This window comes from Balearica regulorum, chromosome 2 (assembly GCF_011004875.1).
Source record: "Balearica regulorum gibbericeps isolate bBalReg1 chromosome 2, bBalReg1.pri, whole genome shotgun sequence".
Classification (NCBI taxonomy): domain Eukaryota; kingdom Metazoa; phylum Chordata; class Aves; order Gruiformes; family Gruidae; genus Balearica; species Balearica regulorum.
This window is the reverse complement of record NC_046185.1, coordinates 99,020,641-99,038,313: the sequence shown is the minus strand read 5'-3', so window position 1 is coordinate 99,038,313 and position 17,673 is coordinate 99,020,641. Positions and strand designations below refer to the sequence as shown.

General features: G+C 47.0%; 2 protein-coding genes across 20 annotated transcripts in view; one reads left to right on the top strand and one right to left on the bottom strand.

Annotated features, from left to right (window-relative positions):
• The window catches only part of GMPR (guanosine monophosphate reductase), a 51,492-nt gene extending 41,068 nt beyond the window's left edge, over nt 1-10,424 (top strand). The window contains exons 9-10 of one of the 3 annotated variants that reach the window (XM_075745070.1): nt 3,231-3,399; nt 4,809-10,424. In XM_075745070.1, coding sequence (XP_075601185.1) covers nt 3,231-3,399; nt 4,809-4,958 — 319 coding nt within the window. In that variant the 3' untranslated portion in view covers nt 4,959-10,424. Of the gene's footprint in view, nt 1-3,230 lie in introns of all 3 variants that reach the window. The other 2 variants (XM_075745073.1, XM_075745072.1) reach the window with 2 other exon arrangements.
• The window catches only part of ATXN1 (ataxin 1), a 234,219-nt gene continuing 220,228 nt past the window's right edge, over nt 3,683-17,673 (bottom strand). For all 17 annotated transcript variants that reach the window (XM_075745057.1, XM_075745053.1, XM_075745049.1 and 14 more), the window contains one exon: nt 3,683-17,149. In XM_075745057.1, the coding sequence (XP_075601172.1) occupies nt 16,619-17,149 (531 nt within the window). In that variant the 3' untranslated portion in view covers nt 3,683-16,618. The remainder of the gene's footprint in view (nt 17,150-17,673) is intronic.

The following is a 17,673-nucleotide window of genomic DNA, read 5'->3' as shown; positions in this document are numbered from 1 at the left end:
CCTCCCTTTGGACCAGACAGTAGGGATTAATGCTGTAGCAGTACACTTACTTAAATGTCACGCCTCCATCCTGAGCACTATGTTAAAGGGGTTAACATCACAGTTGGGTTACATACCCATCACAGACCCCACCCTGGCCCAGACTACAGCAGTTAATAGTGCACCAACATGTGCATACGCTGACTAAAATTCCACCCACTCTCCCCCGGGAACCGGATGACAGGACTCATCAGCACGGTCTGGGCAACATGTTATCTGTTATAAACTCTAGCCCTTTCCCATGGGGACTGGGGTTAATGTTAACACAGCCTGAATATATACTCATCACAAACTTCACCCCCTCATCCCTGTGGACAAGAATACGGAGGTTAATATTACAACAGTCTCAGCACATGCTTATTACAAGCTTCACACTTTGTTTCTGCAAAACACATAACCTAGAAAGCCCCAACAGTTTGAATTACCCATTACAAACTCCACCTCTTGCCTCTATGAACCCCTAGCAGAGTTAACTTGCTACAAATTTTAGGACTTGTCCCTTCAAAACATACAATGAAGAATGTAACGGCAGTTCAAGTTACTCACTGTGCTTTAGCATGAAAGCATATGATGAAAATCGTACAAGCAAAAATTAACACCACTGTTGAAGGTACCAGTAGGGTCATGAGTTCAGTAGCTGTAGGGCTTCATTTATATCCAAAAAGAGGGTGTGTGGGGGAACAGTGTTCACATGCAGCAGCATGGGCATTTCCCTGTTTGGGGGATGACACACCAAACAGATTCAGTCTCTTGGGGCTTTTTTGACATCTGTAACAACATAACTGAACTCTGACCTTTTTGCTGTGCTTGCAGTTGCTGAACTCACAGCTCTAGATTTCTGTCCCACTTCCGTCCTATTTTCCTTCTGGAACAGCCATTGTTCCCAGCATGTAGGGATGGGGAGCATGGAGAATTTTCAGCCCTTTTTGACGCTTATTTTCAAGGATAAACATAAAACTGGGCTTTGGGTATTTTCTGTGGAGCTAGTCTCACACCTCTCTTCCAGCATGCTTCTCCCAGTATGGTATCCGTAGGTTACTCCTTGACATCCCACCAGCTTATCAGCTGATACCAGAGGAGCAGTAGCAGCTGTCTAGCTCTCAGAGCTTTGGGGCTGTGACGTTAGGTGTTCACCACTTTTGTAGGTTTGGCTCTCCAATGCCAAAAGTGGCCTCCCACAAGCTCCAGCTTCCTAACACCATCATAGCCACTGCAGGGGCATCTCCCAGGGGCAGTGGCTGGGTGTGTCTCAGATTTCTCTGATTTTGCTCTTGAAAAAAAAAAGGACCACCAAGTGTTCAAGCTCTCAGGAGCAGTGTTTCCATCTCTGCAGATCTGTTAAACCACTGAAAGTGGGGCTGCCTTTGTTTGCAATCAGCTCTCTGCTATCAAAACCCTGCAAATCATGCCCCACATGATGCTCAGGCATGAATTAACAGGGCACTCATCTTAGAACTGATGGGGGATTCATGCATAAAGTAATTGGCCACTCATGCATGAACTGAATGGGCAGTCATGCATGAATGCAGTGAAGCCTGCATTTCTTGTCCAATGCAGCATGCAGGGCTCTTCAGATGGCAGGATCTGGTAGGTAAAATTCACACTGGTTTCCCCAAATCCCAGACATGCAGTGTCTGTCACAGCCTCGCGGGAAGCTCCCTGGAGGCCGAGCTGAACCTCCCGACTTTGGAGGAGGTGGGCATGGCTGAAACCCAAGCTACAAAATGGCAGCATGACTATTTTTGTGTCCTTTTGTGGGCCAGGCCTTCTCTTCCTGCTGGCACTGGAGCTGAAAATAAAAGCCTGTGAACTCCCAGCAGCACAAGCGCTACAACACGCCACTGAGCACCACGTAGTCTGCTAGGTGGCAGTGGCACATACATTTTCCATTGGCCTCTTATCACAGTGTTTGTTTAAGAGTTTCAAGAAAGAGTCAATTACTCATCAGATGTAGGGAGATTAATCATGGTTCCTTATTCACATGGCATATTAACACTTCTCCTTTATTGTCTCCCTAGGGCTTCGACCTCACATTTAAACTAACAGAATGAAATATAGCCAGGCTCTCACTGAAGTACCTCCACATAGCTGCTGTGGCTGTTGTTAATGATTTGCAAATGGCGCCTCCAAACAGGCACGCCCTTTCTTACTTGCACTGTCCCCTAAACAACTTGTTTAAGGGAGAAGTAAATAAAGCCACATTTACAACAATGACAGATCCCCACTGGGATTTTTGCCTCCATTTTGTAGGGAAGAAGGAGAGCAAGCCTCTCTCCCCTCCGCATTTCTCTTAGCCCCCCCCAAGGCCTGCCTTTCCAAAGGAGCTAGCATGCTGTGCAGAACAAGCTTGCTCTACAGCCTAGTGAGATCACCTGGTGATCAGGGAACTCTGCTGCAGGAGGAATTGCTAAGCAGGAGGCTGGAGAAAGCTGAAGGGGAAGGAATGAAAGATATTTGCCTGGGTTCTTCCACCGTGTAACTGTTCAGATGTGCTTTTGGGAGCAGTGCAGCCTGTGCTGGTATGTGCCCATACTTGACAGTAGTCACATCACTGCTATTTTTTTTCTGGCCTTTTTGCCTGGCTCTGAACTATGCTAGCTCACCTTTTAGCTTCAGGGGACAGCTCTGCAGTGGATTTCAGTAACAGGTTTCCCATTCCATCTCTGTGGGCTCTGGAGAATCAGGCCGGTAGGAGACAGCCGGAACGTTTCCATCTGCATCTGGTCAGTGATGACAGTGGGACAGAGCCCCGGGGCTGTGAAGCCTCCGTAGAGCTGTGCTGAGTGGTGCCTGCTGAGAGCCAGCTTCTGTAAGTTGCCTGAGCCTGTCCATTCCTTATACTTTAAAGCTTGCAACTCTCAAGGTCAAATGTACCTTTCAATAAAGCTGGAAGCTTCACTTGCATGTAGGCAGATGGTGGAGGGGAGATAGGGGCAGATCGGTAAATACACTCATGGAGTATTGGGGCATCTACAAGATTTGTCTGCTTCTGGTTCCCAGTATTGGTGGTGACTGGAGTTGAGGCATTTCAGTGCTTGAGAGCACCAAGCAGCAACAGACAAGCAAGCAATAAAGCTGGGGGAACCTTTGTAAATCAGAGCATGCAGCATATTAAGCTCCACGTTGCTCCCGTAAACACATTATTACATTTTGCATCTAGACATAAATGCGGTAACCGCTCTCTTCTCCAGGGCTTCGGAGGGCAGAACTGTGGAGGTACCATACAGAGGGGATGTGGAACTCACCATCCTGGACATCCTCGGGGGCCTGCGCTCCACCTGCACCTACGTGGGAGCTGCCAAACTCAAGGAACTGAGCAGGAGAACAACATTTATCCGGGTCACCCAGCAGCACAGCCAGGTCTTCTCTTAGCCCAGGACTGGGGGGCTGGAGAGAGAGGGGCGGGGGAGGTGAGCAGGAAGGGCTGCTGTTTAGTTTTGCCTTCTCCTCCGTGTTGTGTTAGGGGCAAACTCTCCTCTCTCTCAGAATGGCAGTGTCATAGCCGTCAGAGGGGCTATGGCTGGGATTTGGAAGGCGAAGGTTGTGCTATTGACACAGTGCCATTGGTTCAAAATGCAATAGCATCATCTTTTATTGTTGTGCCTATTTTATTTTTTAATCAACATTTCTTCACCTGTTCCCCCCCCCCTCTGATAAATAGCTGCTGAAACCTCAACTGACAAGGAATTGGCTTGTACAGACACGGCTGTTACGCCTGCACACATACACACATTCGTGTTTTTAAGACTGACCTGTCAGCTGCCACAGCTTCTGGCAGTGCACCTTCCAGAAATTGCAGGCTGGGAGAGGAAAAGATGCAAGGAATTGCATGGAGAAAACAAAAATCAAATTATCTTAATCTTCTGTTCTGGCAAAAGAATGGATGTTTGTGGCATGGCTGCCAGCCTGCAGAATGTCAGAGGTGGATGGCAGATGAGGCCTAGCTACCAGTCGTTTCTTACTGTGATGGCAAAAATGTCAGATCTCTCTCACTCACTTCACAGGGCTGCTACTGCTGTTCTTACTTAAATCTTCCCTATTCAATGGACTTGCCTCTTCAGGGAAGCTGGCACTGAAATGTAGCAAATCCGTGCTGTCCCCCCTGCCCCCACCTGTGGAGATCATTCAGGAGAAAATGTCTCAGAGCTTGCCTGCTTTTTTTGTGCACCCAGTTACTGAATTACCTGGGTTCCTGCTTTTACCTGCTCTCTCTGAACAGATTTTTAAGACGTTGAAACTCAGCAACAGTAACCTCACCAAGGGGGGGTGTTTCTCTGCAGCCCTCCCTGTTCCCTTGCCTGTTCGTATCCTTTAGCAAAGATGCGCAAGTGCTGTGCGTTGTCTGTGGCCAGGTAAATGAGGCTGGGGGGATCAAGTTCACTTTTGGTTCTTTGGTACTACTCCTCTGCAGTCCTTGACACCCTGAAAACCAAAAGAGAGCTTTCAGCAGAATAGCGTGATGAGAGACACTAGTAGACTGAGATGGAGTTAAAGCAGTTGTTCTAAAGGTAGTAATGAATGTTTAAGACTCTGGGTAACACTTTAATAAAGTGTAATGGCCCGCTAATTAATTGATAAGTCACAATGAAACTTCCTTGGAAATACACATTGCCTCCACATGAATACCACAGTAGCTCGTTATGGTAAATGATGTAAAAATGAGCACCGATGAATTAATAATGCTTGGCCACTTACTTTAAAGTGCTGCTTGAGATCGTAATACAGCTGGTGTTACTTCAGTACTTCAGAGTCTTACTTTCCTCTCCTAGGTATCTGTGGAAAGAGGCAGGCTTCCTTTGAAAAGCCAAAGAGTGATCTGTAGGAAGAGTGAAACTCTAGAATTAAACTCATGTGCTGTACTGCTCAAAAAGCCATGCACAAGGAGTGGTACAATTGACCATGCTGAGGAGCAAATCTAAGCCATGAGCTGATCCCTGTGGTTATTTAGAAGTGTGTTGTGCACATTAGAAAAAGCACCGAATGTCATCTAAATAGTATGTATTTTAAATGTCTTCCATTTCACATGTAGGACATAATTCTTAATTGTGGTATGACCCCTGCTTTGGAGGTGAATTAAGGGCCTTAATGTGAGCACAGGTTATACTTGTGCTGGCTTTAAGGCCCATTTGTCCTGCCCACATGTCATGAAGGAACCTGAACAAGAAGAGGAGCAGGCCCTGTGAACAACGGACCTGATCTCTGTTCCCTCCAGCCTGAGAACACTGCATTAAGAAGATGCCAGGCTTCTTTACCGCAAACCCTACCGTGGGCCACGTCCTGCTCTTGCCTGCACTAAGCCCAGAGTACAGGCAGGATTACTACTCTGCATCGGTACGGCTGTAGGAGGTCACCACTCCTTTATTTAGGTGGTGTGAAGGGTCGGGGTACAAAGGCAGATAAACACCTCCGTCAGGAGTGGGGTGAGACCATCATGGCAGGCCTGACCACAGGTGTGTCTCCACACTCGTGCCTTCATACGTGGGAAGTGCAGCAGTCTGCTGGTCTCACGCCTTCTCTTCTAGCGCTTTTCTACTTTTTTTTAGCTACATTTCTAAATGGAATTTGAGAACTACATATACATATAAAAAAATATATATTTGTAAACATTTTTTAAAAAGATCATATGCACACTGAACAGAGCAGCTTGGTGGCGTGTCTTTGGAACAGTTTCCTTTTCCAAAGGGCAGACGCTGGGTGCAAGGCAGGGGCTGCCCCTCCACAGGTGTGGCGAGCATGGAGCCTCCTCCCAGGCAGGCTGCTCACTTGGCCAGCCTGGCCTCAGGCCACTTTTACCCCCGCTTTCCTCCCGCTCTTGCACATGCCTCTCACTGACCCGTGACTAATAGGCAAGGATGGGGATAGGCTAATCTTTAGTTGTCCCCCGAATTCTCCAGGCTATGAATGACATTTACGCTGAGAATAGTTACCGATAAAGCTTTGATTTAGGGTATTTGGTTTTCTAAATAGCTCGTACCATCATTGTGATAAGCAGCATGTTTTCTTTCTACTGCATTTTTCTCCTCTCTCTGAAATGAGCAGGAGAGAGAAATCGGCTGCAGAAAAGCTGAAGTGGTGGCATGTCTGCATCTCACCCAAAGTTATGTGTGAGTTTTGTTCAGGGACAACCCTCAACTGTGTCAGCGCTCACCATTGACACTGCACATGCCCAGCTCTCAATACAGGCTGGCAAATTGAAAAAAGATGATCTGGAGCACTCCTTTCATACCCAGTCTTGTGCTGTTGTGGTTGTCCTCATCTTCTCACTTAGCCTCAGGTCCTGTGCCCTGCTCAAGCCCGCTGCCACTCTCACAAGGAACCGGCGTGCAGAGGGAGCCAAGGGCGCCTTACACCCAGCAGGATGGGCCGAGCAGCAACCACAACCACTGACAAATGCCATGTGCCATTTTGTGGATCTACCTCACCTGCACATTTAACTGGGTTCGCTGTTACTTGGTGTCCTTCTGTGGGAAATGACATTTGTAAGCACTTAGCGTTAAGTGATTCTGCGTAACCGGGTCCTCTTTAACCTTTCCACCCCAGTCCCCTCCTGCCTGGAGGAACACACTGTGAGTGTGATAACGTGTGCTGTAGGCCAAGTTCATGCCGGCTTCCCCCAGCCAGGTTATGGTTGAGCACCCAAGCGCAATGCTGAGGTTCAGCCCATTGGCTTTCATTAAAGCAATCCCTGCGTGTCCATCTCTGGCGTCTTGAAACATAAGGACACCTAAACCAGCACCGCTGCTCCAAATCATATTCTGGAGTCGCCTTGCTGCAGCATGTGTCGCAGCTTACGCACCCAGCCTGGCTTACCTGAACTCTCCTTGGGGAGGAAGGTCTCGGCATGGCAGCAGCCTCGCTCATGCCTGAGTGACCGTGTGGTGCTGCGAGGAGTGAAGACCCCCCTCGTAGGGGTGAGGCCAGCCTGTTGGGGTGGGCCTTGAGCCGGCATCCTGCCAGATACAAAACAAGCCCCCGCAGGTCTTCTTTCTCTGAAAGAAACAAGGGGGTGCGCGCCTCCACCCCTCTGCCTATTGGCACCGCCAGCTGGCCTCTTCACCCATGGAGCAGGGGCTTGGGCTGTGCCCTTCTGGGCAGCTTACCTGAGGGCATGGGGGCGGGGGGGGTTTGAATGTAGGATGGGACCACTCTGTAAATATGAAGAGTTGTCAGCAGGGGCAGGAGGAGCCTCTGCTTACATTTGGAGGAGCTTTTCGCATACAAAATGTGCCTGCATCTTCCTTTCAGCTGGGCAATAGCGGGAGGAGAAAGGATTGGGGTGAGCAAGAAACACAGCAGCAATTAGCCAAGCCCCACCATGCTGGGACAGGGGCTGGTGTTTTCCAGTCACAGACATGTGGAGAGTTTGAAGCCTTTTCTGAACCAAGCACTCCCTAGTTTATACCCATCCAGCTCTGCTGTCTTGAACAGACTTGCTGCTACAGCTTTCTGCCAGTGTACGTACAGTGTCTGTCCATCACCTCCTCCCACCCCTCCGCCCCATGGGATGTTGCTTTTTAGTTGCTAATACCAGTTTTATACCAAAAGTTCTTGGTTGGAGCCAGGGGGGCTTTTGCAATGGGTGCCAGCTTTGGCCTTGGTTGTGTAGAGGAGAGAAAAAAAATTTTAAAAAAGCCAAGGCCCAAGAAGAGCAGTTTGCCTTCTGCAGCAGCCCAGCCAGCGGGCAGGAGCGGGCAGGGCCCTTCCCTGAGGGCTGGGAGCTGCCGAAGCGTGTTTGGGTTAGCTGCTGGCACAGCTCCGCGCCCCTAACCACAGCACGGACCACCCCCCTGCAGCCTTCGCTTGGCTTGTGGTCATTCAGGTGTTTCAGTGAGCCCTCCCCAGCATTTACTTGTCACAGTGTTTACTGATTGAAGTTTTCACGCATAAATAAATAATTGAGAGTCCAAAGCTCCTCGGTGTTGCCTGCGATAACCGTGAAACGCTTCTGTGTAATCGGCCAAAAAGAGCCGATGAGCGTTCGCCGTTTCCCTGCCCGGCTCGGCCCTGCTGCGATGGCGATGCCGGGCGCTGCCTCCCCTCACCTGCAGCGACCGCATGTGCGTCGCAGCGCCTCAGTGCCCGTGGCACGAGCATTTGCAGTGTTCAAAAGTTGTAAATGGAAAGGTTTGGTTATGCAATAAAGCGCTTCACTCTAATGGCCTGGAGAAGGGTTTTATGGGCACACGCGTGTTTCTGCGTGGTCACGAATAAAAGCAAACGCTCTCAAATGCGTTGCCAGGGTGAGGTGGGGGTTAAATTAGGCAAACGACTTCCCTAGGAAAGCTCCCTCCCATTCAGTTGTACCTCATAAAGACAAAACACGCGTTTGCAATTGGCACTGTTATTTTATTAGTACGAGTATACTGAAACAATAAACTTGTACTGGTATACAGACAATTTCTTTAAAACAATTTTGTTCAAATTTTGAATCAAACATTGTTTTATTATAATAATGAAATAATTTCTACCTAGAAAACCTGCAAGCACCATCAAAGAAAGGGACCATAAAATTCAATAAACAGACGCGAGTGTATCCTACAAATAGACACACCACCATTAGAAAATAGAATATGAATTCTTCCATTTTTTTTAATATTTGTTTTAAAAAAGCTAGTGCAAGTACAATATTTTACACTGGAATTACAGAGAGTATGCACGCATATGGAAAAAAGTTCTCCTGTCACAATAAAAGCTCTTAACTATGTCTGTATGCACTTAAAATCTCCTCTTTTCAATAAGGTGCAAAACGTTATTCCCTCCCTATTTCTCCTTTGTACTGGCCATGTCAGCTCGATTTCTCCCCAACACAAAGCTGCGATATCCCTTTTACTGGGCCTACACTAGGAACTACACTGGAAGTGTGATTTGCAACAACCCTCATTAGTAATACCAGACGATTTAAACAAAACAAAACAAAACAAACCCCCAAAAAAACCAAAACCAAAAAAAAAAAAAGACCTTAAAAATTACCGCTGTAGAATGGCTAAACCTTACCCGGGCACGGCCCCATGCCAAGCGCCGCCGCCGGCTGCCGGGAGCGGTGACATAGCTAGTACAAAATGATTTTCAGTAGCTCACCCAAACTGAAAAAGGTTGGGAAATCCCTCCCCCCCCCCGCCCCCCCCCTTTGTAACACTGCAAAAAGAGCAGTGTTCAACAAGTTAATATATTATTCCAACAACAACAACAACAAAAAAAAAAAAGAGCAAATACATACATTAGTGAGTTTCAACATTAGCTGACTGTCGTGAAGAGTTGTATCTACTATGCCTTAAGAGATTAGTAACTTCGCTAAGAGGCCGCCCGGTGGCCAGGCAGAAGACACGGACCGAGCCACCCGCAGCTGCCCCCGGCCCGTTTTTGCCCTCGGCTACACGGATCCAAACCCAACTGACTTGGACAGGAGTTCTGCAGAGCGTCTTCAAAGGGAGAGTACGTGGGTCCTGGATTTTTTTTTAAAGCAAACACCAGGGCAGGATCCCCTCGCCGGCTGGTGTGAAGGGGCAGAGCAGCGCTGCTCGGGGAGCCGGTGGTCCCACACCAGCACCGCACCGGCCGAGGATCTGGGCCCTGAAGTTTCTGCTCGTCAGCAATCCCGTAGTACAGCCACGACAGCTTCAACGAGTGACTAACGCTCGCTGCAAACACTTCCAATGCATACCTACTGCGCGGTCGAGGGAAAGGGGCAGGAGCTTTGACCGCTCAAAATAGAAACTAACAAAAAAATCCCAACAACCTTGGATGAAGCCTCCATAAAATCCTCAGTGGAAGACTAGAGTCCTTTCAGCTAACGACAAGAAAAAAACTACAGAAACCTTAGAGACTGTTATTGTATAAATACTACCAGTTGGCTGAATGCACTTCGTTGTAACACAACTGGGGCCGGTTTTCCGAGCGGCTGGGAGTCACTTGGACAGGGCGAGTGTTTCTGCCCCGTGTGCCTGCGGGAGCCAAAGCCTGGGTTACCCCGGGGGAAGGGGGACAGGAGCAGCCTGACACTTCCCCCGCTCCTCCCTGCCGCCGCTCCCAGCTGCCCAGCTCAATCTTTGGACAGGAAAAGGACCCTCTCCTCAGAAACTGCTTCAGGATCCTCTCCTTTTTGGCTTCTGAAAAACACTGGTCTCGCCATCGGTCAAGACCATCACTGGGAACGTGCTCTGTGTGACCAACTGCTCCCGATGGCTCTGAAAGCAGAGGTGGGGGAGAGGGGGCAGTGGCAGGGGCTGGAAGGCCGGGTCGCCTTGGGTATCCCTCTGCTGCGAGCGCTGGGTAGGATCCCTTGTCATAAGCACTTCTTGCTCAGGGTTATACTCTTTGGGTTTTGTCTGCAACAGGAAGTGCTGAAAAAATGTGGAACAGCATCCCAGAGAGAGGAAAAACAAAAACCAACCAAAAACGGGACCGAAAGGCTTCAGGCGGGAACTAAGGTCGCGCTCAGCTGGCAGCGGCTCGGTCACCCGAGGGCAGCTGCGGCGCTGCCGGGCCCGGCCCCCGCAGGGCCCCGACACCGCGGCCGGCACAGCCCGGCACGGCCTGGGAAGAGCGCGGCGGAGGTCCCCTCAAATCGGGCCTTGCCCTGTGGGCTGCCAGGGGCTCCCTCGGCGCAGGCAGGGGAGACTTAAAGCCAAAACAGAGCTGGAGGTGAGACTCTAGGTTTGCACAGTAGCCACCCTTTGAAGTGCCCGGTAGCTGCACTCGAGATTTGCTGCTCCAAGGTGTATTTTCAGCACAGGAATAAACAGTGTGAAGCATGACTCCATTCCCCAAAAATGGGACCCATGTAATACGAACAGAAAATTAAGCACAGTTGTTCTTTAAGAGCCTTTTAAGTAATAATTCTTCCTGGCCAAAGCCAATACAAATCAGATCATCTAGACGTGACATTTTCTATATACAAAAAACATGTAACTTTCAACCTTTCTCTGCTTTTGTATTTAAAAACTTTTTTTTTTTACAAACAAGGTATGAAACTCACTGTTCAAACAGAGCCATCTCTTTTTCAAACACTGAATGAATCATTCCAACATTCATTTTTCTTTTGTGCAATTTTTTTAAAACATTACCTGTACTCCTCAATGTGAGTGCTTCAAAAAAAGTTTCTATTTTTTAATAAGCTTCTCAAATTAGGTTTACATCAAAAAATATTCCCACAAGGTATAGTGCTACAAGAAAAGATCCTATCAGTAAAGGTAACACATCTGAAGCGAGGTCGTCTATGTAAAAGAAATTGAACTCTGGAGTAGAGGTGTGCAACGCGTTTGGAATTTCCCTATCGAGACAAAGCAAGGCTGTCCCCAGGACAGGGAATCAAGTGGACGTGTGGGCATACGCAGAAAAAAAAAATTCACACGTATTTATTCGTGTGCAAACAGACACTTCTGTCTGGGGGTGTGCGCGCACGTATGCGTATCTGCATCAACAAATTCTCGTTTTGCGATGTATTTCGGGATTTGCGGGGGTGGGAGGGTTGGAGAAACCAGAGGAAAGGGAATTACTGCCAGCACTCTGGTCTTTGTTCTTTCCCCTTGCTTTTCACATCAGCACTGGCCAGAGCCCAGAGCAGACTCTGCTGTTACCTGTGATGATGGGGAGGGAAGAAATGTAAATTGTTTGTACAAGCGCGTGTCCCGTTTTGCCATTTGTGGAGTTCCTGGGACAGCAGAAGTGTTTCAACAGGCCAAATTCCTCCCCCCACACTCGCCCGGGGCTTCCGCCCTGGCAAACCTGGACAAACCCCAGGATTTTTCCAGCTGCCTGATCGAGGTCAGGATCTGGCCCTGACTGAACCAAGCTTCAATTTCACAAAGATTTACACGTGTGCTTCACAGCGAGCTCCCGAGCGAGCGGCCTTCGCCGGCCAGCCCGGACCTCCCATAAGCACGGGTGTAACTGTTGGCAGAACTGGGTCCCAGGGCACGCAGAGCACTGTGCCAAGAGCCCACCTCTTTGAAATAACACTATTAGTGTTTAAAAATATTGAGGATGCCCTCTCCTTGATACAGGCCTTTTTTTTTTTTTTTTTTTTTAAGCAGTTGCAAGTATTAAAGAATTTCACCGTTTCCTTTTTACTATTGGCAATACACTTGAAAGTACAATAAATCTCTGCAGAGAGTGAATTTTCATGATAACCAACAGCTACAGTTCGCGCTGAGCCTGCTGCTTTTGTATTGCAATCTAAGTGAGATCTACAAAGTTTTATACCATGAGATGCAGGAAATCCAAACTCGTCTGTAACATTGTACATCCCTACTCCGGAGCAGTAAAAGTGCTGCTTCTGGTCACATCAGTGTACCACACATATGCCAGCCCCATCCCTGAGTAAAAGGTGTGAAAGGTTTCTAAATGTTCCTTGATTTAAGGGAAACGAGAGTAGTGATGTCACTTCCCCACGCCGAGAAAATGACGGGAACGACAGGTCGAACAAAACGACAGCGGGACAAAGGAATTAAAAGGAATAAAAAAAGGAACACGTGTGTCCCCCCCCTCCTCCCGAGGTCCGCATCTTCCAGGGAAAGCGAGCCCAAGGGCAACGTACGAAATGATAAAATAGGTCAAGAGCGACTCCAGTTTGGCTCTTGACCAGAGGACTCGAGGTAAGTGACATCAAACTCAAATTCCCCATGATGTGGCCCAGACAAACTGAAACAATGCCTAAGTTAAACACTATAAGGAACAGTCATTTTATATATATAGATATATAGATAGATTAGATAGATAGATAGACAGATAGATAGATAGATAATTTTTTTTTTTTAGAAATCCCTATAAAGAGGTTCTTGTTTTATTTTTCTTTGCCCTGACTAATTTCTTGGTGATTGTATGCGTTTCGTTGTAAACTAAACAGGCCTGTTACAAAAAAGAAAGAAAAAAAAAAAATAAAAAGAAAACTACTGTCAGTTACTATTGCAAGGCGGGTGCCGTGCAGAAGCAGCGGCTAAACCTCCTCCTTTGGCTTCGCCTCAGCATCTCTTATGCCCGCGAGTGGTATTTTCGCATGCGCCCGGGGATGGATGGCACTTCCCCAGGTGCGGGGGCTCGCTGCAAGGGATGCTTGGCACCGGGAGGAGAGGCAAAGCTCCCCCCGCTTCTGCAAAGGATTTGGTCCCCAGGGGGATTTTTCTCTCCGCAGTGGGAGCCAGGTCTCGGCTGTGTGTCGTCCAGGCGGACGACATGCAGATATTAATACTTTTTTTTTTTTTTTTTCCTTCCTGGATCTTTTTTTAACATCGAATACAAAAACGGTTGGTGTTTCCCGGGGCAAGGGATGATTGACCCTTTTTTTTTTGGGGGGGGGGGGGGGGAGGGGATAGGGAGGGAGTTATTAATAGGTAAAAAAAAGGAGAGAAAGAAACTATTCAAAAAAGGACAAAACCGGGGAAATCAGAAGTGGGTATGAGATCTAGCTAACACCGCACGGGTGAGTCTAAGTTGGCACGTAAAGTATTGCACGTCCTACAAAAGCCAAAGCATGGAAAGGGACAATTGTTTGGAAAGAACCAGTTATTTCAGAATTCCTCAGTCTGAAATACAAGCACAGAACTAATACATTCCTATTGCTCCAAATGTATTTTTTTATTATTATTATTTTTTTTTTTTTTTAGTGTTAGTTGAATAGATCCAGTCAGTTTAATAGCCCCTGCTTCCTTATTAACCACAAATGTATATGCATATGGTTTTACTTGAGATTTTCTTTTTTTTCCCAAGTATGCGTGAAGTACGGAAATAGTGGTACGACTGTGAACTAAAATCTGTAATTCTTTCTATTCCTTTACCATCAAAGCTTAAAAACAAAACAGGAAACAAAACGAAATAATAAATTGCAAGTGCCCTGAGCAGAGTATATGGAAGATTAAGCAACTTCTCTGAGCAGAAATATTAACAAATAAGCACTAACTAAGCAGTGTGACTGTGAGAAGAAACCCACTCAGCTATTTGGTAGCCTGCCGAGAGGTTAATAAAATTCAAGGAAATTGAAGAAAAGTTTCAAGCTATTTTAAACGTATTTCAACTTTTTGGTGCACCCCAGAATATGGTATAAAAACAATTAGTTCTGGTGTGAGCTAAATTTCAAGTAACAAATAACAGAGTCAAAGCTGGGGTTTGGGGTTAACATTTCTTCTCTTAAATAAAAGCACTGTATTTTAGGGGAGAGGGAAAACAAGATTTTTAAATAAATTTGTTCACTTTAGGTTACTGCGTTTCTAATGACGGACTTTTATCTCCTTTTCTCCCTATCAGTACAGCTTCTTCAAAACTACCTGAAGGATGCGAACTCGCCAACCAAAAACAACGACACGAACGCTTGATCACGTGAAGGCCCAAGCGCAATCCCACTGAAATCAACGGGATCTTTCTAGTGGCAGCAACAGGCTTTAGCGCTCAGCCCCGAAGTACTTCATACTTGCACCTCCCCGAGGTTTGTGCAGGAGGCTGGGGTGCACAGCACCTCAAAGGATCCGGCCCTACCTGGGGAAAGAAAAGACTGAACAGCGTGAGTCCCCCCTCCCCCCCCAATCCTACTTGGTTTGTACCAAACTCTTGAAATCTCGCCTTTCCAATGGAAAACGATGCAATTAAAATAACAAATAATAATAATAAAATAACAATAGGTTTGTTTTCAAAACAAACAAACACCTTGCTCACGTATAGAAACATTTCTTGTGGAAAACTCTCAGCAAGTCTGAAGAAAAATTCTCAGAGCTGTCCCGGTAGGACCTGGTTCTGTGTGGCAGATACGGTAGAAAGACCAAAAATGAACTTTGAAAGGAACTCAACCCTATGAAATGGCCTAGAGCGTAGGCAGGTTAGTGAGTAATTGCTACATTTGTTTATGCTCTTTCAGACCCCCCCCAACCCACAACATTATTAGGTAAAAACTGCAGGAATACCACACAAATGATAAACTCAAGATGTGCAAATTGCAAGATTCTTTAAAGTCCATCTTTTTCAGAAACACTGGACAATGATTTTTTTTTTTCCTCTTTCCTTCTTCCTTTCTCTTTTTTTTTTTTAATTATCTGTCAGCTCGCATATGCCTTTAACTCTTTCTCAAGCATTAAAGTTTAAAAAGTGCCTCCTATTAAGTAGTCCTTTGTGGACAATGACTGTCACATACTAGTTCAATAATTCACATTCATCCCTTTGAAACCACATTAAAACTTTCAGCATCTTGCCTGTGAGAAAACTTTACATAGTTGCATGTAGTTACAGTGTTGAAGAGATTTGTTTGTTTGTTTGTTGTTGTTGCTTTCCAAGCAGATTTAAGTGAGATACAGTACGTACTGAGTGTTAGACCAGGATGCTCAGCAATAAAGTGTGAACAGCATTTTAAGTGCTTAAAGACATTCTAGGTTCATCTTCAACAGCGGATTCCTGTGTCACACCGAAATTTGAAAAAAGTGGCACCAGTTGTCCATAATCATGAACTAAAAACAGTACTAGAGTTAAAGACAGAGATTTGCAACCTAACTGCAAACAATGGATGCCTGTGATCTCAAAGGGGCAGTATGCGTCTACCTTGTGGAAGCAAATGTCAATGGCGTAACCCGGTCGATTTGTCTAACACTGCACAGAAACAGGAGTGAGCCTGAGCCAGGCACATCCACGGAGCCGGAGGCCTCCTCTCGCGCACACCCACGCACACCCACGCCACACGCACGCACCCACTCGCCCACCCCACTGCCGTGAAGGAAAACCTTGCAGGGCGACCGGTGCAAGAGTCCGTACAGCCTCCCCGTCTGCTGACTCCGGGCAATGGAACTGCACTAGCAAGCAGAAAGGAAATGTTGGTGTGGCAGTTGCTTTAGGAATAAAAATCAGTGCAGTCAGACCCCATGGGGGGAAAAATATATATATACATATACACACACAAAAATGTATATATATATATATATACACACACACATACATATATATATATATATACTGTAGAGCCTTGAGTAAGAGTTGGCTTGTTGTTGAAAACGTCAGAGACTGTCCGATCCTTTTCAGGAACACCCATGGGTTGTGTCCTCAGCATCCACCTGGGGTGAGGAAACCTCTCCACCAACCCGCCACAGAGCCGCAGTCCCTCCTCGGGACGGGTGCGCACACACACACATGCGCACACACACACATGCACACACGCACACACACGCACCCCACGCGTGACCCACACCTCTGCTACAGTTCCCTTCTCCTCACCTCCCCCCGAAAAACTAGAACAGGAACCAAAACAACAAAACAAAAACAAAACAGAAAAAAAAAACGACAAAAAGAAAACAAAATCACAGCTGGACCCTGTCCTACACGAGGTGTTAGAAAACAGGAGCCATGACAACACATTCATTTCCACCAAGGGTGTGTGAAGCAGATACTGCCCCTTCCATAGCTCTCGATAAACCTAGTCACTGACAAACACTTGTGGAAAAACATATGCACCAGTCTCCTGCATAATACCAGCTGCAACTATAACAACAAGGTTATAACATAAACCTAAAATAAGATGATAACATGTAAATACTGGGTTATTTAGTCTACAGTACAGTAATCTGGATAAAAATGACAAGGGATAGCCTAATTTCCTTTCCCCAAACAACTTTTACTTTCCTACGTTGGATCGACCTTCAATGCAAATCTTAACCTCCTGAGGAATAAAAGAAGGCTTGGGAAGAGTCAAAGGTGGCTCCTCTTCTGATTTCTCTAGTTTTCGTGTTTCGGGGGCTGACCACCTCCTCTTCCTCGTTGCCGGGGGCTTGCTGGGTTCTGTTTTGGTGAGCAAAGGTGCTGCAGGCAATCCTATTTTGTCCGGAAACTTCAGTTCACCGTTCTCAGCTAACATCTGTGCGCTTCCCTGATTAATCCCGTTTTCCTGCTCCGCATACCTGTGTCTACTTCCAGCTAGACTGTCATTCTTTGAATGCTTCAGCAAGATACTAGCTGAGTCCATGGGCTGGCCCTTTTTAATAGAGCCGTTCTTCAGGTTCTTGAGCGTGAGCGATATGCAGACGTCCCCCACTGAGAGTTTGGAGCATGGCAAATCAAAGAGCTGACTGGTTCTCTCGGGGCAGCAGGATGACCAGCCTTGTCCAAATACAAAAAAAGGGTATTCTACCAAGACTTCCACGCTGACCTGCAGAAAGAGAGGGGACAACAGAGAGAGAGACAGAGGGAGAGAGAGGGGAGAGCGTGAGATCACCCGTGTGCCCTCACACACGTGCACGGCAGGCGACGCTTGCCGCGGGGGAGAGCGGTAAGGCTGAAATTGCAAAAGCGCCGTTTGTTTCCGTGAAATCAGTACATCGACCACCAGACTTCACGCCTGTCCTTGTCACACGAGTGTTAACGGTTTCTCTGAGCTCCGTATTTCTCAGCACAAGACCTCAGCGGGAATCCAGCTTTACCTCTATCCAGCTGCTCAGAGAGGCGTAAGAGGCAAAACAGCTTCCCCATCATCCCCTTGAGCCTGTCATCCACATCTAAAGACACTTTCCAACCAGGGAAGCTCTCAGTTCTGACAACACACGACTTCCTAAATGACCATGGGAATGTCATCCTCACCTCTGCCCAAACAAGTGTATACTTACCAGTGTGAAATGGTTGAAGGCATGCTGATTTCCAGGGGAAGGCCATGAGTACATACAGAGTTGTAGCCAT